Below are 18,331 nucleotides of genomic sequence, written 5' to 3'. Positions count from 1 at the left end.
CTAAATAACTTAATTTGGTCTCTTCTCTTCCAAAGACAAGCCGAATTTTGTTGACCTTCACTCAAATGGAACACCTGACATTGGGAACCACCTTTCTTTCTTGCTTTTGGGCCATCTCAAAAGAAATTTAAGCAGTAGCCCTATTTGACGGTATTTTAAAATGCAACTATACAAACTGTGAATTTGTAATTCTTGGCTTTGTGTCGAAGCACACGCAATTACTCAAATGTTATCAATTGGCTGCATCAAAGGCACCATCTGGTACATCACTATGCCATACAGATCAGCTAAGTTCCCAGAATTGATTCCTGGCTTGAACTGATTTAGCTAAGTCAGCAATTAGGACTGGTTGGGGGTGAGGTAAAAAAAACTGTTCACCCAACAAAGAAAAGAAACGAAGTTTGAAGAAAATCCATTATATTTTTAAGTTACTGAGTAACAAGTTAGGTGTTTAAGTACAGATTATTTAGGTATGTAGGTCTGATGCAGTAACATGCAATTTTTTAAAAGGGAAACCAGCAGGTAGAGAAAATAGCCTGTAACTTGGCAGAAAATATTACTGAAGTATCACCACTTCTTACAGCAAGTGAACAGGAAAAGCTGGAAAGTTCCTCAGCGAATTCAGAGTGTCCCCATTTTCAGGGATTATTCTGTGGGCTTGCCTCTTTAAATCTAATGCACCAAATGACAAACAGATGTTAAACTCATTTAGTGAGAGGTGAATACTGTCCAGTTTCTAAAAGTTAAAACGATTTTTAGAATTCAGATATGGCACACAGCATCTGTAGGGGTCCCTCCATCTGGTGCATCTCCGTTTTGATAGTACATAACCCCGTATGGGCCGTTATGGCCGTATCTGGTGACTTACATCAGTGCTCTCACTAGAGGTGTTGTTTTCCTCTCTCTTACGTTCCTCTTCTTCCTGTTCCAGCTCTTTGATGCTTTCCTCCAACACATTCGGCCAGAAGTCACCTTCAAAATACGGCAACTCCTTTGCGCTAGTCAATCTGTCCTCTGTTGCTTGCTTAAATATATCCTGCAAGGGAGAAGCATATTATGAATACATCTATCATTCATTGTACAGTTCAATGAGATCACATGACTGGCTATTCTGCGATGCATATAAGGATGCAAATTGTAACACAATAACTTCTAGTACAACCGCATCACAATCACCAGTCACTTTAAAATTGTTCAACCTTTAAAACATTATAAAGTCATACCTAAATCTAGGAACAAATAGCTCCATTTTACAAGTATCTTCAGCTACAAACAGTTCCTGTATATTAACTAACAAAAAAACTCCAGCTGTATCTTTGGCATTTAATCTGTACAGGAACTGTTTGGTTCAACAAACTCTTCATTAAAGGACATTAAGTATGATTATCGGTGGCAATTGACACCTGTTAATGCATTACAAAGATGCAGTTTGGTATTGCAACATGCTGACAAACTGGCTTACTGCGAGTGTAGCATGTGAGTAACCTACTGTCATTCCCACATGGTGAGTTTCCAATTTCATCTGAGGGAGGCTCTGCGTGCCTTCCACACAGAGGGAAAAATATAAATCAGAAGGTTGAGTCAAGCTGAGCTACTCTTCTCTGCACTTCCCCATGGCCAAATGCAGAGCAGCATTAGTAGAAGCCTGGCAACAGGTCAGCTGCCCACTTAAATAGCCAGATGGATGGCACGAGACCTAAAAAATGGACAAAAACCACTAAACAAGGTGTGGCAGGAATATTTATAAAGAAAAATAGTCACATGCATGAAAGGGAAAGTAATACACATTTAGTTTACAAGTGCCAGCAGCATCAGAAACAGACTGCAGAAAATGGAATGGACAATGTTTCCCTAGAAAAAACTGTAACTCATGTCTTAGTAATCTCTACCATTTTCCCACTGAAGAAAGGAGTGTGTATGTGTGTGTGTGAGTATGAGAAAAAAAGTCACACGAGCACTCAATGTTTCAAATATAGGTAAAGATAGCCACTAATGGATCAAATAAAGAATTTAGGAGGAATTTCTTTGGAGTGGTGAGAATGTGGAACTCGCTGTCACTTGGAGTGGTTAAAGGTCCCACAAACAGCAATTAGAAAAATGACCAGTTAATCTGTTTTAGTGATGTTGGTTGAGGGATAAATATTGGTCAGGACACCTGGAGAACCTCCCCAGCTCTTCAAGTAGTGCCATGGGATCTTTTACGTCCACCTGAGAGGACAGACGGGGCCTCATCCGAAAGACGGTAGTGCAGCACCCCTCTCGAGTGGGGCCTGAACCCACAACTGTCTGACTCGGAGGTGCGTGTGTTACCATTGATCCAAGGCTCAACTAGAATGAGAGGTGGCTCGTGTGGATTACCAATACCAAAGTAGGCCAGTTACAGCAAATGGCCTGTTCCCATGCTGTAGATTCCATGTAGTTCTATGCAGCTGTTATAAAGAGATTATATTTTAAATTACTCAATTATGTGTAATTTTAACAGTATGCAATTGAGGTGAGCTACTTCACCAAGCCCACTATTTGCAGTACAGTGACACAAAACTGGACTAAAAATACAATTTTGTAAACAAATCATTAACAAAAAGACATTCAGCACCGACCATCACGTCTATCCTGGTGTGTGCATTGGGTGATGAATTAAGGGAAATTCATAACTTTATTAATTAATTGATTGTCTTGTGTGATTCAGGTAAGTGTGTTGCTCTAGTTATTCTACATCTGCAATTGTTGATTTCCTCATCACTCCTTCACCCACACCTTTGATGCAATCACCTCCAGAAAAACCTTAATTGTTTCCCACTCTGGCTGTTGCCCAGCACAGCCCTCATCTTCGCTCTTCAAGCCCAAGGAGTGCAAACTGAGTGTATATGGCACACCATTGGCTTAGCAATCAACTGCTTGATCTGTTTGGACCACACAAGGCTATGCTCTCCTCTGCCCAAAAAGCCACTACCCTATGATCATCCTGGGCAGCACAGATAATCCTAGGCACCTTGTCTCCACCAACCGGCTTCTTAAACCCCTCTCCCCTCACCTCTAACAAGTATAAGGAGCTCATGGATTTCTTTGTAACCAAGATAGAGACCATCAGTTCAGTAGCTGCTGTTGCTTCCTCTTGCTCACCATGCCAAATTGACACCTAGTTCCCACCCTACTCGAGCCCTGATCCCCAATCTCATATCAATGAGACCCACTTCCTGCTCCCTCAATCCCATTCCTACATAAAGCCCTGACCACCCAACTTCCCTCCACATGCTAGCTGACATGTAGTTTCTTCTCCTCAGGCACTGTCCCTCTCTTGTTCAAAACTGTCGTAATTTCACCCAATTCCTCAAAAAACAAATGCCCTCAACCCCTCTGCGCTTACAAACTACTGCTCATTCTCCTTTCCTCTCCAAAGTCCTTCAACATGTTGTTGGCTCCCAAGTCCATACCCATATTTTCCTGTAACCTGTGTTTGAACTTTTCCTATTTCACTTAAGCGGTCCTAGGCAAAATCAGCAACAACATTCTCTGTGCCTGTGACCTTGGTACATTATCTCTCCTGGATCTCTCTTTGGCCTTTGACCACACCATCCTTCTCCACTGTCCAGCTTGGTGCCACTCTTATCTATTATATAGAATTTACAGCATAGAAACAGGCCATTTGGTCCAACAGGTCTATGTCAGTGTTTAGGCTCTGCAGGAGTGTCCTCCCACCTTACTTCATCTAATCCCATCACCATATTCTTCTATTCCTTTCTCCCTCATGTACTTATCTAGCTTTCCCATAAATGCATCTATGCTATTCCCCACAACCACCCATCTAATCGTACTCAAAGCATCTTTACCAATGGCTTCTCTTCATACCAGAGTTTCTCAAATCCTTGGTTCCCTCTTCATCGGCATCATCTGCAGTTTTCAAACACTGACGACATTCAGCTCTACCTCTTCACCACCTCCCCCAACCCCTCCACCACCTCTGTTATCAGACTGCTTGTATGATATCCAGTCTTGAATGAGCCATCATTTCCTCAGCTAAATATTGGGAACACTGAAGCCATCACCTTCAGCCCCCACCACAAGCTCCACATGCACACCACCTGCTCCATCTCCCTCTAAGAATGCTGAACCAAGTGGTTCATGACCTGTGTCCCATTCCACCCTGCACTGAGCTTCTGACCTCATTTCCTCTCCATTAAAAGACCAGCTACTTTCACCTCTATGACATCACCCAACATCACCCACATCTGCCCCTACCTTAGCCTAGCTGCTGATGAAACACTCATCCATGCAGTCACCGAATTCACCTACTGCAATGCTCTCCGGGCCAGCCTCCCATTCACTACCCTCCGTAGACTCTGCTGCCTGTATCCTACCCCACACCAAGCCCACTCCCATCACCCTGATCATGCTGACCTACACTGGCACCCAGTAACTCAACACCTCACATTTAGAATTCTCATCTCTGTGTTTAAATCCCTCCATGTTTACACCCCTCCCTATTTCTCTTCCAGCACCACAGCATCCTTAGAACTCTCCCTTCCTGTGACTCTGGCCTCTTAAGCAACACCCCCCCACCACCCCACCTTTCCTTCACACTACTATTAGCGCACACCTTCAGCCATCTACGCCCCAATCTATGGATTTCCCTCCCATTTCCCTCTCTGGTTAAGACCTACCTCTTTGACTATAAGCTTTTGCCCACCCCTCCCATATATCTTCTTTGGCTTGGTGTCAGTTTTGTTCCTCTTGTGGCTCTGCAGCACCGTGGGACATTTTTCTACTTTAAAGTAGAAAATAAAATGAAAAAAATATGAAAAGGCACTACAATATAAACCAAGTTGTTGAAGTTACAAATGTTGTGCAGCTCAACGCGACACTGGATCTTCGTATTGTAATGGTAGTGAAGGCCATGCACAATACCTTATAATCATGAATTATTCGTTCTGTCACTGCCTTGTCCAACATCTTCTTGTACCACTCCTGCAGTCTTTTGGGCTTAGGTATTTTCTGGTCCAGCGGATGGCAGTGAAAAATATAATCATCACCTTCACTTGGAGGACAGGCCCAAATGTGTCCCGCTGTGTATCTGGGATGTGAATTAAAATACAAGAAAAGGCACAAAGCCAGATTAGAATCTTTAAAATAGATACACACAAAAATAGACAAGGCTGAGATTGCTAGATGGAAAGTTTTCGAAGAGGTCGGTTTCTCCTCTTAGAGAAGATGCAGAAAAAAAAGACATATGCACTCTCCTGTGCTTCCAAGTTGCCATTTCAACAGTTGGAAGTGGAGGGGTTTGGAAGTTGGGCACTTGCTCACTCCCTTTTCCGGGAAACCAACCAGGAGGTGCACAATTTGATACTTTGAAGTGAACCCATCAGATGCTGAAGCAAGAAACAAACACTAGATACATTTACTTAATAAATAATGTCAAAAGCTTACTATGTGAAACAATGGAAACATGAAAAAGCACATTTCCATACCATTTTCTTTACATGGTTCTGTGTCATTAAATAAACTAATAAAATCCTTACACATTGATTCATACAAGAAAAAAAATTGCAATTTAAAATCAGGTTTAGCAGAGTGAAAATAAGCAAGATAGGCACTGCCAGAATTTTAAGAATGTAGCATCTAATGTGAAAAAATTGATTAGTTTTGGAGGAAGATTTCAGTGTGCTGATCACAGTAGCCTCCCCAAAATGAACACTTACCCTAATTTCCTTACATATTCTAAATATCCAATCAGGATTTCATGATAGACAGCTGTTCTGAGACATCGAGGGCGGAAGAAATGTATACTGTCGAGGTATGATATGTACACACGTCTACAAAGGAAAATTAATCATTTAGTATCTTTAAAAGCAGCAAAAATACACAATTTTAAAGTTATAGAATCCTTTCTTGCTGGCATTCACAGCTTGACTTAATTGTTGGTAAATGTAACAAGACGTTATTGACATTCGAAGCACTGAACATAAAGAAGCAGAAACCAGTATTCGAGTCCACAATAAATCTGTGACTACAACAAGTAAGAAAACAACAGTCTTTAAAAAAATAAATAACAGACTAGGTAGAGACAGTGGAAATAAGGCGATTTGGCCCATCAACCGTGTCCATCTACTACCGCAGCTCCCAGTCAAGCATTCAGCTGTATTTTAAACACCCTGAATATTCTTGCTTCTTTGGGAAAGATACTCTCACTTCTTAACTACATAGTGTGACTGGGAACAGTAAGGCAGAAAGAATTTAAAAAAAAGGAAAAGCCCATTTGCCCAAGCATGTCCATCCCTTTTTCATGGATCACCCACTGCCTCAAATCTCTTCTCTCTCCAGAAACCCATCCAACTGTCTCTTGAACCCATTCATGCTGTCTGCTCAATGGACTTCCCTGGTAATTTAATCCACTAATATTAGTCTTTGGGTGAAAAAGTTCCAACTGACTTTCCTCATTATTCTAACTTGCTAATTTTTAAACCCATGTCGCCTTTGCCATTAGGAACAATTTACCCGCATTAATTTTGCCAATTCCCTTGCAAATCTTGAAAAATGAAATGTCATGAACTTCCAAGTTTTCTTTCTCCCCCCAAAGTAAACAAACTCAAATTCCTTAACCTTTCCTCATAACTTAAATTCTCAATGTTTGGACTTGTACCCTCTCCCAGTACTCGAGCTGGGGCCTGACCAACACCATGCAGACTGCAACCACCAGACAAAGTATCAGCTGAGCAAGCATTATAACGAGCAAACTATTGGGCTCACCTCTGATTGGGCGGAGGACAGTCTGAACCATACTCCTGGACGTGCATGCCGAAGAAACACACGTCCACACCATCAATCTCTTCAAAGGCAAACAAAGCTTTTGTTCGATAAGGAAAAGACTCTGCCATCTCTCCATTATCAACAAACCTAAAGGGAAACACATTGAGTAATAAATGACTTGACTGAATTCTCAAGTTTTGGCAATGGAATGAATCATCAGGACATAATAGTTAAATTCACTGTTACATATCATTTAAATATCACATTCTTAAATGTTAAACCAATTTGTAAAAAGAACCTGAGTGAAACAAAAGACCAGAATATACTGCACTGTTATGATATAGTTTCCAACCTTTGCATCTGGATGTCATTCAGAACTTACATTAGACAATATAATTCCCAGTTACAGTTAGAGCCTGTGGCAGAAATTGGGTATGGCACACATAAGGATAACATAACTACATACTGCATTATCTTTAAATATTAAATCTTTCAACATTCTGAATGCAAGTATCACTGGCACATGTACATTACTAATAGGCCAGTCTGCTGAAGGTCCAGTTAACTCTTGGCAACATAAATCCATGCATTTAAACTAGGGCTAAACAAAACACTCTCATAAGTCTTTATTTTATTCTCTTTAGTGCATTGAATAATCATACCTGTGACTATGAATAAAGGGCAAACAAGAAATCCATGTATTTTAAGAGTCAGATGTATTTATTTTTTTTTGAAGAAAACCCAACAATTTGCCACTATCAGCGTTCTGCATTAACTGAATATTCTCGCCCTCGGAGATGGCGAATAATTTCAGAAGCTGATGTTGTTTCCAGTCACAACCAACCTGACAAAGTATGATAGTCATCTCACAGTATAGTCATCAGATCAACTATAGTGCATGGCCTCCTCTGCATTGTATGATTCCATGTAATTTAGGGATGTACGTTTGCTACTCAGAGAACTCTAGCACAGAACCACACATTGTGACTTGGATTCTAGAGGCTTTACTAGCCAAGTAATTTCTCAGTTTTTAACATCCTTAAAGCGTACAGTAAGCAAAACCAAAATCCAGTGAAAAGCTCCAACACATTTTTAGAGCAGCCTTGTGCACCTTGGCTGCCGTTCTGGACCCGACCCCATTACTTTTATCTTGCTTTTTTCCCCTCTCGGTCGTGCTCCTCTCCTTCCTATCACCCAGCTATGCTGTCCTTTATTTCTTCCCTTTCAGCCTAGTCAATCTCTACCCTAACCAATCATTACACCTTTGCCTTCCCACTCTCCTACCACCTTCCCAGGTTTGAATCCTTCTGGAATAAATCCCAACTGTGCTTTGTACCTTTCAGCATTCTCCAAAGGGTTCATCGAGGCACCCGTTGCTGGCTTCTTACAGCAGCAAACCCAACTAGCCCACCCTCCTGCCCTGCTCACCAAATCCACCACTACCACCTTAGATTCTGCCAGTGGATCAACAATTTTGCTCTCATTTTCTTCCAGAATATCGTGAACAAGGTCCTTGCTACCCACAACCTTATTGACATCCTGGCTTTAACTGAAACTTGGCTCCTGGGCAGCAACACTTTAGTCTTCCCATCCGGCTATATTTTCCAACAGCTGTTCCATTCTCTCGTGTTCGAGGGAAAGAGTGCCCACAACTGTGTTTCTCTCTCCACCCCTAACCCCCCAGCCGCACTCACTCACACACTTCTCCTTTAAAACCCTTGTTGTCTACCACCCCTCCAAGTCCCACCCAGAGTTCCTCAGATATTTTTCCTCCTATCCTGCCTGTTTCTGCAATGAACTACTTCTCATCCTTGATTTCCACCTTCATCTCAGTTGCGTACTCTCTCCTCCAAATTCACTGACCTGCAGCCCTCTCCCTCCATATAAACTCTCCTACCAATACTCAGTCTTCCCCTCAACCATGCCACCTTCCAGGGCCCCTCTACTCGTGTGGTCCGAATCACTAACAAGGCTATCTCCAAATACTTTCTTATATACCTCAGCACCCACACCCCCCACATCCTTCCAACCCTATTTCTTTCTGCTTACCTCTGGAAAAAAAACTCTCCAAGTCACTTACTACTGCACTTTCAGACCCACAACTGTCAAGCCGTTGGCCTCTATTTGCCATGATACCTCTGCAGCTTGGCCACTCCTTCACCTGCATTTTTGATCCCTTCGGCCCCAGATCACCATTGTGTCCCACCCTGAGCGACCCCCCCGCCCCCAGTACAGCCCTCCCTTTTGTCTCAGGTCCGAGGGGTGCCAAGCTGAGCGTACGTGATGCATAACTAGCTTAGCCATCCATCACCAGATCCGGCTGGACCAAATGGGGCCTCATTGTCCTGTGCCAAAACCGCCCATTACTTACCCGGAGAGCAAAGATGATCCCCCCAGCTTCTCGTCACTACCAGCCGTCACCTTAAACCCCACTTCCTGGTTCTGTCCACCCTCACCACTAATAAATGCAAGCAGCTCATGGATTTCTTTTGTCAATAAGATAGAAACCATCCTTTCAGAGAGGAAAGCGTAACAGGAAGGGACAGAAGGTATGGAGTAATAGGTAAAGTGTTAAAAAAGGAAAAAGCAGGAACTAAGCGTCACAAAACAGATTTGAAAGTTCTTTATCTGAATGCACGTAGCATTCGTAATAAAATGGACGAGTTAACGGCACAAATAACTACGTATGGGTATGATCTTGTGGCCATTACAGAAACATGGCTGCAGGGTGACAACGACTGGGAATTAAATATGCCAGGGTATTTAACAATCAGGAAGGACAGGCAGGAAGGAAGGGGAGGTGGGGTGGCTATGTTAATAAAGGAAGGAATCACTGTAACACAGAGAAATGATATTGGGACAAAGCATCAAGATAATGAAACAGTTTGGGTGGAGATAAGGAATAATAAGGGAAAAAAAACATTAGTGGGCGTAGTATATAGGCCTCCTAATAGTTGCAACTCTGCTGGAAGAAGTATTAATCAGGAGATAGTCGGGGCATGTAATAAGGGAACAGCCATAATTATGGGGGATTTTAATTATCATATTAACTGGACAAATCAAATTGGGCAGAGCAGCCTTGAGGACGAGTTCATTGAGTGCATCAGGGATGGATTTCTTGAGCAGTATGTAACTGATCCTACAAGGGGGCAGGCAACCTTGGACCTGGTCCTGTGTAATGAGTCAGGATTAATTAATAATGTCCTAGTTAAGGATCCCCTTGGAACGAGCGACCACAACATGGTTGAATTCCATATCCAATTAGAGGGTGAGAAGGTTGATTCTCAAACAAGCGTACTGAGCTTGAATAAAGGAGACTATGATGGTATGAGAGCGGAATTGATTAAAGTGGACTGGGAAAATAGATTAAAGGGTAAGACGGTACATGAGCAGTGGTGTTCATTTAGGGAGTTATTTTACAACTTTCAAAATAAATATATTCCACTGAGGAAAAAAGGGTGTAAAAGAAATGACAGCCATCCGTGGCTAAGTAAAGAAATCAAGGATAGTATCCGACTAAAAACAAGGACATATAAAGGTAGCCAAACTTAGTGGGAGGATAGAAGATTGGGAATTCTTCAAAAGACAGCAAAAAGTAACTAAAGGATTGATTAAGAAAGGGAAGTTAGATTATGAAAAGAAATTAGCAAAAAATATAAAAACAGATAGCAAGAGTTTCTATAGTTATATAAAAAGAAAAAGGGTGGCTAAGGCAAACATAGGTCCCTTAGAGGATGAGACCGGGAAATTAATGGTGGGAAACATGGAGATGGCAAAAATGCTGAACAAATATTTTGTTTCAGTCTTTACAGTAGAGGACACTAAGAATATCCCAACACTGGACAAACAGGGGACTCTCGGGGGGGAGGAGCTAAATACGATTAAAATCACTCAGGAGATGGTACTCAGTAAAATAATGGGACTCAAGGCGGATAAATCCCCTGGACCTGATGGCTTCCATCCTAGGGTCTTGAGGGAAGTGGCAGTAGGGATTGTGGATGCTTTGGTGATAGTTTTCCAAAATTCCCTGGACTCAGGAGAGGTCCCGGCAGATTGGAAAACTGCTAATGTAACACCGTTATTTAAAAAGGGTAGTAGGCAGAAGGCTGGAAATTATAGGCCAGTTAGCTTAACATCTGTGGTGGGTAAAATTTTGGAGTCTATTATTAAGGAGACAGTAACGGAACATTTAGATAAGCATAATTTAATAGGACAAAGTCAGCATGGCTTTATGAAGGGGAAGTCATGTCTGACAAATTTGCTTGAGTTCTTCGAGGATATAACGTATAGGGTGGATAAAGGGGAACCAGTGGACATAGTGTATTTAGACTTCCAGAAGGCATTCGACAAGGTGCCACATAAAAGATTATTACTTAAGATAAAAAATCACGGGATTGGGGGTAATATTCTGGCATGGGTGGAGGATTGGTTATCGAACAGGAAGCAGAGAGTTGGGATAAATGGTTCATTTTCGGACTGGCAACCAGTAACCAGTGGTGTTCCACAGGGGTCGGTGCTGGGTCCCCAACTCTTTACAATCTATATTAACGATTTGGAGGAGGGGACCGAGTGCAACATATCAAAATTTGCAGATGATACAAAGATGGGAGGGAAAGTAGAGAGTGAGGAGGACATAAAAAACCTGCAAGGGGATATAGACAGGCTGGGTGAGTGGGCGGAGATTTGGCAGATGCAATATAATATTGGAAAATGTGAGGTTATGCACTTTGGCAGGAAAAATCAGAGAGCAAGTTATTTTCTTAATGGCGAGAGACTGGAAAGTACTGCAGTACAAAGGGATCTGGGGGTCCTAGTGCAAGAAAATCAAAAAGTTGGTATGCAGGTGCAGCAGGTGATCAAGAAAGCCAACGGAATGTTGGCTTTTATTGCTAGGGGGATAGAATATAAAAACAAGGAGGTATTGCTGCAGTTATATAAGGTATTGGTGAGACCGCACCTGGAATACTGCATACAGTTTTGGTCTCCATACTTAAGAAAAGACATACTTGCTCTCGAGGCAGTACAAAGAAGGTTCACTCGGTTAATCCCGGGGATGAGGGGGCGGACATATGAGGAGAGGTTGAGTAGATTGGGACTCTACTCATTGGAGTTCAGAAGAATGAGAGGCGATCTTATTGAAACATATAAGATTGTGAAGGGTCTTGATCGGGTGGATGCAGTAAGGATGTTCCCAAAGATGGGTGAAACTAGAACTAGGGGGCATAATCTTAGAATAAGGGGCTGCTCTTTCAAAACTGAGATGAGGAGAAACTTCTTCACTCAGAGGGTGGTCGGTCTGTGGAATTTGCTGCCCCAGGAAGCTGTGGAAGCTACATCATTAGATAAATTTAAAACAGAAATAGACAGTTTCCTAGAAGTAAAGGGAATTAGGGGTTATGGGGAGCGGGCAGGAAATTGGACATGAAGCTGAGTTCGGATCGGTCAATGCCCTGTGGGTGGCGGAGAGGGCCCAGGGGCTATGTGGCCGGGTCCTGCTCCGACTTCTTGTGTTCTTTAGATTTGTGGTTGGGATCAGATCAGCCATGATCTTATTGAATGGCGGAGCAGGCTCGAGGGGCCGATTGGCCTACTCCTGCTCCAATTTCTTATGTTCTTATGTTCTCTATGGCTTCCCCACTTTCCGTTTCCCATCTACAGATCCCCCCCTTATTCTAGTCATGAATTCCCATCTCTCTCCCATCTCCCCCTCATGCTCTGTCCAAACGCATTTTGTGCAAAACCCGACTTCCACTCCCACGACCCCATTCTTACTAAAATCCTGACTAAGCAACTTCCCTTCCTGACCCCCATGTTAACTGACATTGCAAATTGCTCCCTCTCCTCAGGCACCCTTTCAAAACTATTACCAACCACCTCAAAAACTCATCCTCAACCTCAACCTATTTGCCCTTGCAAACTACTACCCGATCTCCCCTCCTTTTCCTCTTCGAAGTCCACAAATGTATTATTGCCTTCCAGATCCATGCCCATCTCTTCCGCAACTCCATCTGAATCCCATCAATCAGGTTTCGGATCCCTCTCATGGCACCATAGAGTACTAGCTAGAATCACAAATGACATTCTCTGTGAATGTGATCATGGTGTATTATTCTTCCTCATTCTCAAGCAGACTTTGAGACAGTCAATTGCAAGACCAAAGCCATCGTCTTTGGCCCGCCACAATATTCGTATTCTTGCCACCGACTCCATCCCGCTCACTGGCTACTGTCTCAAGCTGAACAAGACTGGCTGCAATCTCTGCGTCCTATTTAAGCCTAAGTTGAGCTTGAAATCCCATATCCTCTCCATCATGAAGATTGCTTACTTTCACCTTCGTAACATCAGCTGCCTCTGCCCCTACCTCAACCTACCTGCTGCTAAACCCTCCTCACCTTTGCCTTTGTCACCTTCAGACACAACTATTCCAATTCTCTCCAGAATGTCTCATTCTTTGCCCTCCGCAATTACAGCTCATTGAAAACTCTGTTGCCTACATCCTATCCTACACAAAGCGCAGCTTGCACATCAACCCTGTAGTCCCTGACCTACACTGGCGCCCAAAATCTCAAATTTAAAATAGTTATCCTTCTGTTTAAATCCCTCTATGGTCTCACCACCTCCACCACTGCTATAACGTCCTCAACACTACAACCACTCCCTATGCTCTCCACTCCTCTGAACGGCATCTTATACATTTTCCACTCCCTTCGCTCTACTATTGGTGGCTGTGTCTTCAGCCACCTAGGTCCCACGTCCTAGAATTCCCTAACTAAACCCTTCTGCCTCTCCACCTTCCTCTCCTCCTTAAAGCCCAACTCTTTGACCAAGCTTTTGGCTGGCCCTCCCTTATATCTCCTTCTTCGGATCTGCATCCATTTTCTTCCATATGCTTCTTGGGATGCTTTTCTACATTAAAGGCACTATATAAGTGCAAGTTGTTGTTGCTGTACCTGTATTCTGTATACACCTCACATCTATTTTGCTAACGTTTTGACCTACAAGTTGGTGAGAAAATGAAAACAGAGTCTCTTACCTAGTCTTCATCCCTGGCTTGACTTCCACAGTTTTATCTGAACTGTGCACCACCCGAACAGTGCACTCGCCAGCCTCCGGATGATTCTGTCTACGGAGGAAGTCATTAATACGAGTTTCCAGGTAAGCACCCAGCTTAGTGGTTGGTAACCCTAGAAAAAAAAACAATTTTTAATAAAAAATATCAACTAATGTATTCTTCCTGCTTTTTAATATTACGTTTCTATTAAAGGGGAAAAGGCATTTTGATACAAAATGTTTTCTCTCCTTCTCTGGGGCCTATCCCACAGCCAATTGGGTCCAATTATAAATCGCTGCCAGAGGTGCAACAAGGTTAGTCACAATTCACTCTACAATTTTCTCTTCACATCTCTGATTTGTCTTTGGTCAGCATGTTTGACTGTAAGGGAAATCACATTGTATGAAAATAGTTTCAAGAACTATTAAAAATCAGCAGCACTGTGAATCAGTATGCTATTGCTAGTGGCATAGTAAAGATACTCATTTTAAAAGGCCAGTCTTGACTCGCCTTATCCTTCAGTAGGTGAGTGTGGTTTGCTGATGAACCATGCAGATCAGCAAGATTCAAGTTCAACCTGTTAATATGTACAGTTTGCTCATCTCAGCCAGGGCAGTGACAGAAGCAATATGACTGACCTCAATGTTCCCAAGATTTAGAGGTGGGTGGGGGGGCCTGCTTGATTGATATCCCCCCACTGACCACCTCCCACTTCTATGAAGGCACATGTGGGCAGGACCAAGCTCAGCTGCAATGACTGCACAGTCGAATAGCTTCCCAATACCATCTATGGCAGGCTCAGACATAAATACTGGGTGAGATACCAGAATGCTGCCAGTCACCCACAAAACCACACTTCTTTTGGAGGATAAGGAAAAAATTGGGATGTGTGAAAAAGAAATAATTTTACTGGACATCCATACAGCTTTGAAAAGTGAATTGGTTTTACAATACCAATTTACACTGTGAACACAGTACCAGTACTTACTTTTTGCACAGAATTTATTTTCTTTCCTTGTTTTCCCAGTTTTCTTTAAACAGGGGTCACAAACAAAACTGCAAGAAAACAGATCACCAGGTCTATAAAGTAGAAATGGGCAGTCTACTTAAATGTACAGCAAGTTTCATTCTTTGACTATACATAACACATCAGCTGAAAGTCAATAATTCCCGCAAGGGGACATGCCACTGAAAACATGCACAATGCCAGTGAATCCTGGATAGGTTCTTCTGAAATGGAAATGTTTGCCGTAACATATTAGAAACCAAGCCCATTGGCTTTTAAATTTTTAACAGGTGTCCGTAAAGGTGCTTACAACAGGTAAGGCAATTAACCTAGCATCATTTGCAGTAGCCACCATAATCCTGGACTTCTTAAAAAGTTGCCCAGTGAGATGAGACTGAAACCTAATTTAAAAATCTTTGCAACCACAAAAGGATATCTGCATTCCGAGCCAAATGGTTTTATGCAAGAAGCTTGCACTAGGACAGCTCTCGAACTTTTCTTAGTCTGTCTGTTGCACCTCATCACCAAAAGGATGAAAATCCGTCAGAGAAGGAGAGAGGCTTGTTCGAGATATGTTGAGCCGTGCCAGCAATTCTGTAACAAGTGTGCCTGAAGGAGACATTGCAGAGCACCACAAAACTTTGTAGCCTGAATCTGGTTCTATGAATAATGGGCATCAACTTCTCTTTCAGTATCACAAAGTGCATGGGTAGTGTTTTAGCCTGGAAACTGTAATATGTTTGGCAGTTTGCTCCAAAACACCCCTACAAAATACATCCCAAAACATTAAGGTTTAGATTTCCTGGACAGGAGCCAGACTGAAGAGGGTTTCAGAGATACTGTAATTACCCTACGACCCACTCCCCCCCCTCCCCTACAAAAATTATTTTTCATCCCCCTCACCAAATTCCTCCCCTTGAAAGCACTGTCTCCTTGTTAGGCTATAATTTCATAGTGTTCTTTAGCACTTTGCCCAAATGGCCAGTGAACCTACACAGTATCAGGTTATTTTACAATGGGAGGCATCATGTCCCAGGCTGATCTCACCTTTACCAGATGCCCACATGCATGGACTTTCAGCAGGAGTCACTGAACAATAATTAGGAGTGGTGAACCCTTGCTGAATTTCCACTCCCTAACCAAGGCTTCTGCTGCTGACCTGGTTGAGGTCAGGGAACTCAGCGCAGACCAGGGATCGAACTAGAGAATTCCTTAGGTTGTACAGGTTACCCATGCATTGCAGTAACCATCGTAGGAGCCCTTCTTCACCCATAATTTTAATGACAATGATCTTTACTTGCAGAATAACTTACTTCTTAACCCCCTTAAGACAAATGTGCAGATAATTCTGCATTTTCATATTAAACTTATTACTTCTATGAGCAGTGTGACTCACCCTGAGGGCCAAATAAGTTCATGGTGAAGGACGCAGATCTGATGCATTTTCCGACCACATTCAGTACATTCAACAAATCTAGAGAGAAGATATCGTTATTCAATGACGTTAGCAATGAGAAGACAACACGAGGTGTTCTGCAATCCTTTGTCCCACCTTAAAAAAAAATGCAATTAAAAAGTTTCCCATATACAGCACTTGGGATCAAAAGGGGTTAACTTGGTTTTTGCTGGCATGCTTCCTGATGCTATCAGCAAAACTAATTAGTACATTACATGCCTATCCGTTTGACATATGGTTTTTAAAAAAGTGCAAGAGGAGCAGCTAAAAGGCAAAATGTTCTTATGATGTTAAATGTTCTTATGTTTATTCATAAAAAAGAACTTATTTTTTGTCACACATACTGTAACCAGAGAATGTTTAACATCTAAAATTTATTTAAAACCAATTACATACAAAAGCTAATCAAAAGCAACCCTAGATCCTAATAAGAAATTGCTTATTAGTGATACTAATATATAATTTAATGCAACTTAAAATCCTAAATGGTTGGAACACAGTTTTTGCCTGCCAACTGCAGTAAGGTATTTTGTAAAGACAGCGTTTGAAGTAATTATCTGGTAATCATTAATAAACTATTACTCTAAACTTGATGGCATTATTGAACACTCATGGTCACTTTGGTAACTCCCAGTCAAGGATATGTAGAAATGCAAGAATATAACAAATTGTCACTTCTGCCACTCTCAGCGACAAGCATTCACTACTGTGTCCTTTAACTGCAGCCAACATTTAGGAGATAGAAAGCTGTCACTAAAGGGCTAGCCCAGCATGCATTTGCTGCTGCCAATCTACACAAAGCTTGGAAACAAAGTTGTATGCCTGCCTTGGTCAGAGAATGGAAAAGAAGACGGGAAGGATGTAAATGGAAAAACAAATCATTACTAAGATAATGGGAGCAGCATGACCACAAGGGTTACAGAGGCTCAAGAAGATGGCCCAACGCCACCTTCTCAAGGCAATTAGGGACAGACAATAAACATGGCTTTGCGAACATCACCCACACCCCGAGCATAGGAAACACTTACACTTCAGGGTCCAGTGTATCATTCTTCTTCTTCGAGAACTGTTCCTTTGAAATAGTCCTAAGAGATAAGAGACCCGTAGTTATAATAGGAAGCAAGGGATAGCATAAGGAGGTGGAACGGCTTTATGTGACCATAACGTCAAAATACCAAAAGGTTCAGGTCCTCAAGTAATTTACAAAAACATGCCTAGTAGTGTAACACAGAAGAACCTGCCACGAGAGGCAGTTACTACGCTATGCAAACAGTACAGTTCCTTCTATTGCCAGAATACATGTAACATTCCATAATTTATTGCACAGGGCAGACGACTTTAAATTAATATTTTCTTCAGATCCTGGGAACCACCCATAACAAAAAACACACAGTAATAGACTCAAATTCTGTTTTTTGTTACATAGGATTCCACTTTTTTTCTGGTATTTTGGTAATGCAATCTGCAATTCTATCAGTTTTTTCTGAAAATCTAAAACCAAAAGCCTTGGCTACAGGGAACTGTTGAATAGAGAATTTATTTTACAGGCAATGAAAGCCTGCACAGATTAAAAACATAATGGTCACCCAATTTTAAATCTTTGGAATAAAGTTTGAGGGCATACTCACGTTTGAGGCTGTGAAGGGTCATCACCAAGGGAGACAGTTTCTCCCTGGATCTCATTGAAACATTTCTCACAGAAGTGATACCTGTTTAATACAAGACAGATACATTTAGGTGAAATTTTATGTCTACAGTCACATGAAGAGCAATCAACAATTGGGCAGATCATGATAAAAAGGATGCTTTTGAAAATGTGTGGTTTTTCTTAAAAGCACTGCAATATCACAATGAGTGGGAATGATTAAGGGAAGACATCGGAGTGTTTAACTGAATGAGTTTTAAAAAAACAGCAAAATTCTAAATCAAACAGGCCACAGTTTTTATAATTTGCCCACAATTATAGGTTTGATTATCCAGTAGAGGATACATCCATTATCCATTAGAGGATACATCCATTTTACAGCATAAAACAATCAGATTACTAATAAATCAGATATATGTTTTGATA

The 18,331-nt window shown here is 41.9% G+C and overlaps 1 protein-coding gene across 2 annotated transcripts in view; it reads right to left on the bottom strand.

Moving 5' to 3' along the window:
• LOC137305727 (histone acetyltransferase p300-like) overlaps positions 1-18,331 on the bottom strand; it is a 115,560-nt gene that overhangs the window by 13,320 nt on the left and 83,909 nt on the right. For both annotated transcript variants that reach the window (XM_067974661.1, XM_067974662.1), the window contains exons 20-28: positions 17,889-17,969; positions 17,289-17,345; positions 16,201-16,278; positions 14,787-14,854; positions 13,781-13,931; positions 6,748-6,894; positions 5,700-5,813; positions 4,906-5,071; positions 869-1,036 (exon numbers count right to left, since the gene is read on the bottom strand). In XM_067974661.1, coding sequence (XP_067830762.1) covers positions 869-1,036; positions 4,906-5,071; positions 5,700-5,813; positions 6,748-6,894; positions 13,781-13,931; positions 14,787-14,854; positions 16,201-16,278; positions 17,289-17,345; positions 17,889-17,969 — 1,030 coding nt within the window. The remainder of the gene's footprint in view (positions 1-868; positions 1,037-4,905; positions 5,072-5,699; positions 5,814-6,747; positions 6,895-13,780; positions 13,932-14,786; positions 14,855-16,200; positions 16,279-17,288; positions 17,346-17,888; positions 17,970-18,331) is intronic.

Source organism: Heptranchias perlo, chromosome 40, assembly GCF_035084215.1.
Source record: "Heptranchias perlo isolate sHepPer1 chromosome 40, sHepPer1.hap1, whole genome shotgun sequence".
Lineage (NCBI taxonomy): Eukaryota > Metazoa > Chordata > Chondrichthyes > Hexanchiformes > Hexanchidae > Heptranchias > Heptranchias perlo.
Note: the sequence above shows the minus strand (reverse complement) of the source record. Positions and strands in the feature narration are given on the sequence as shown.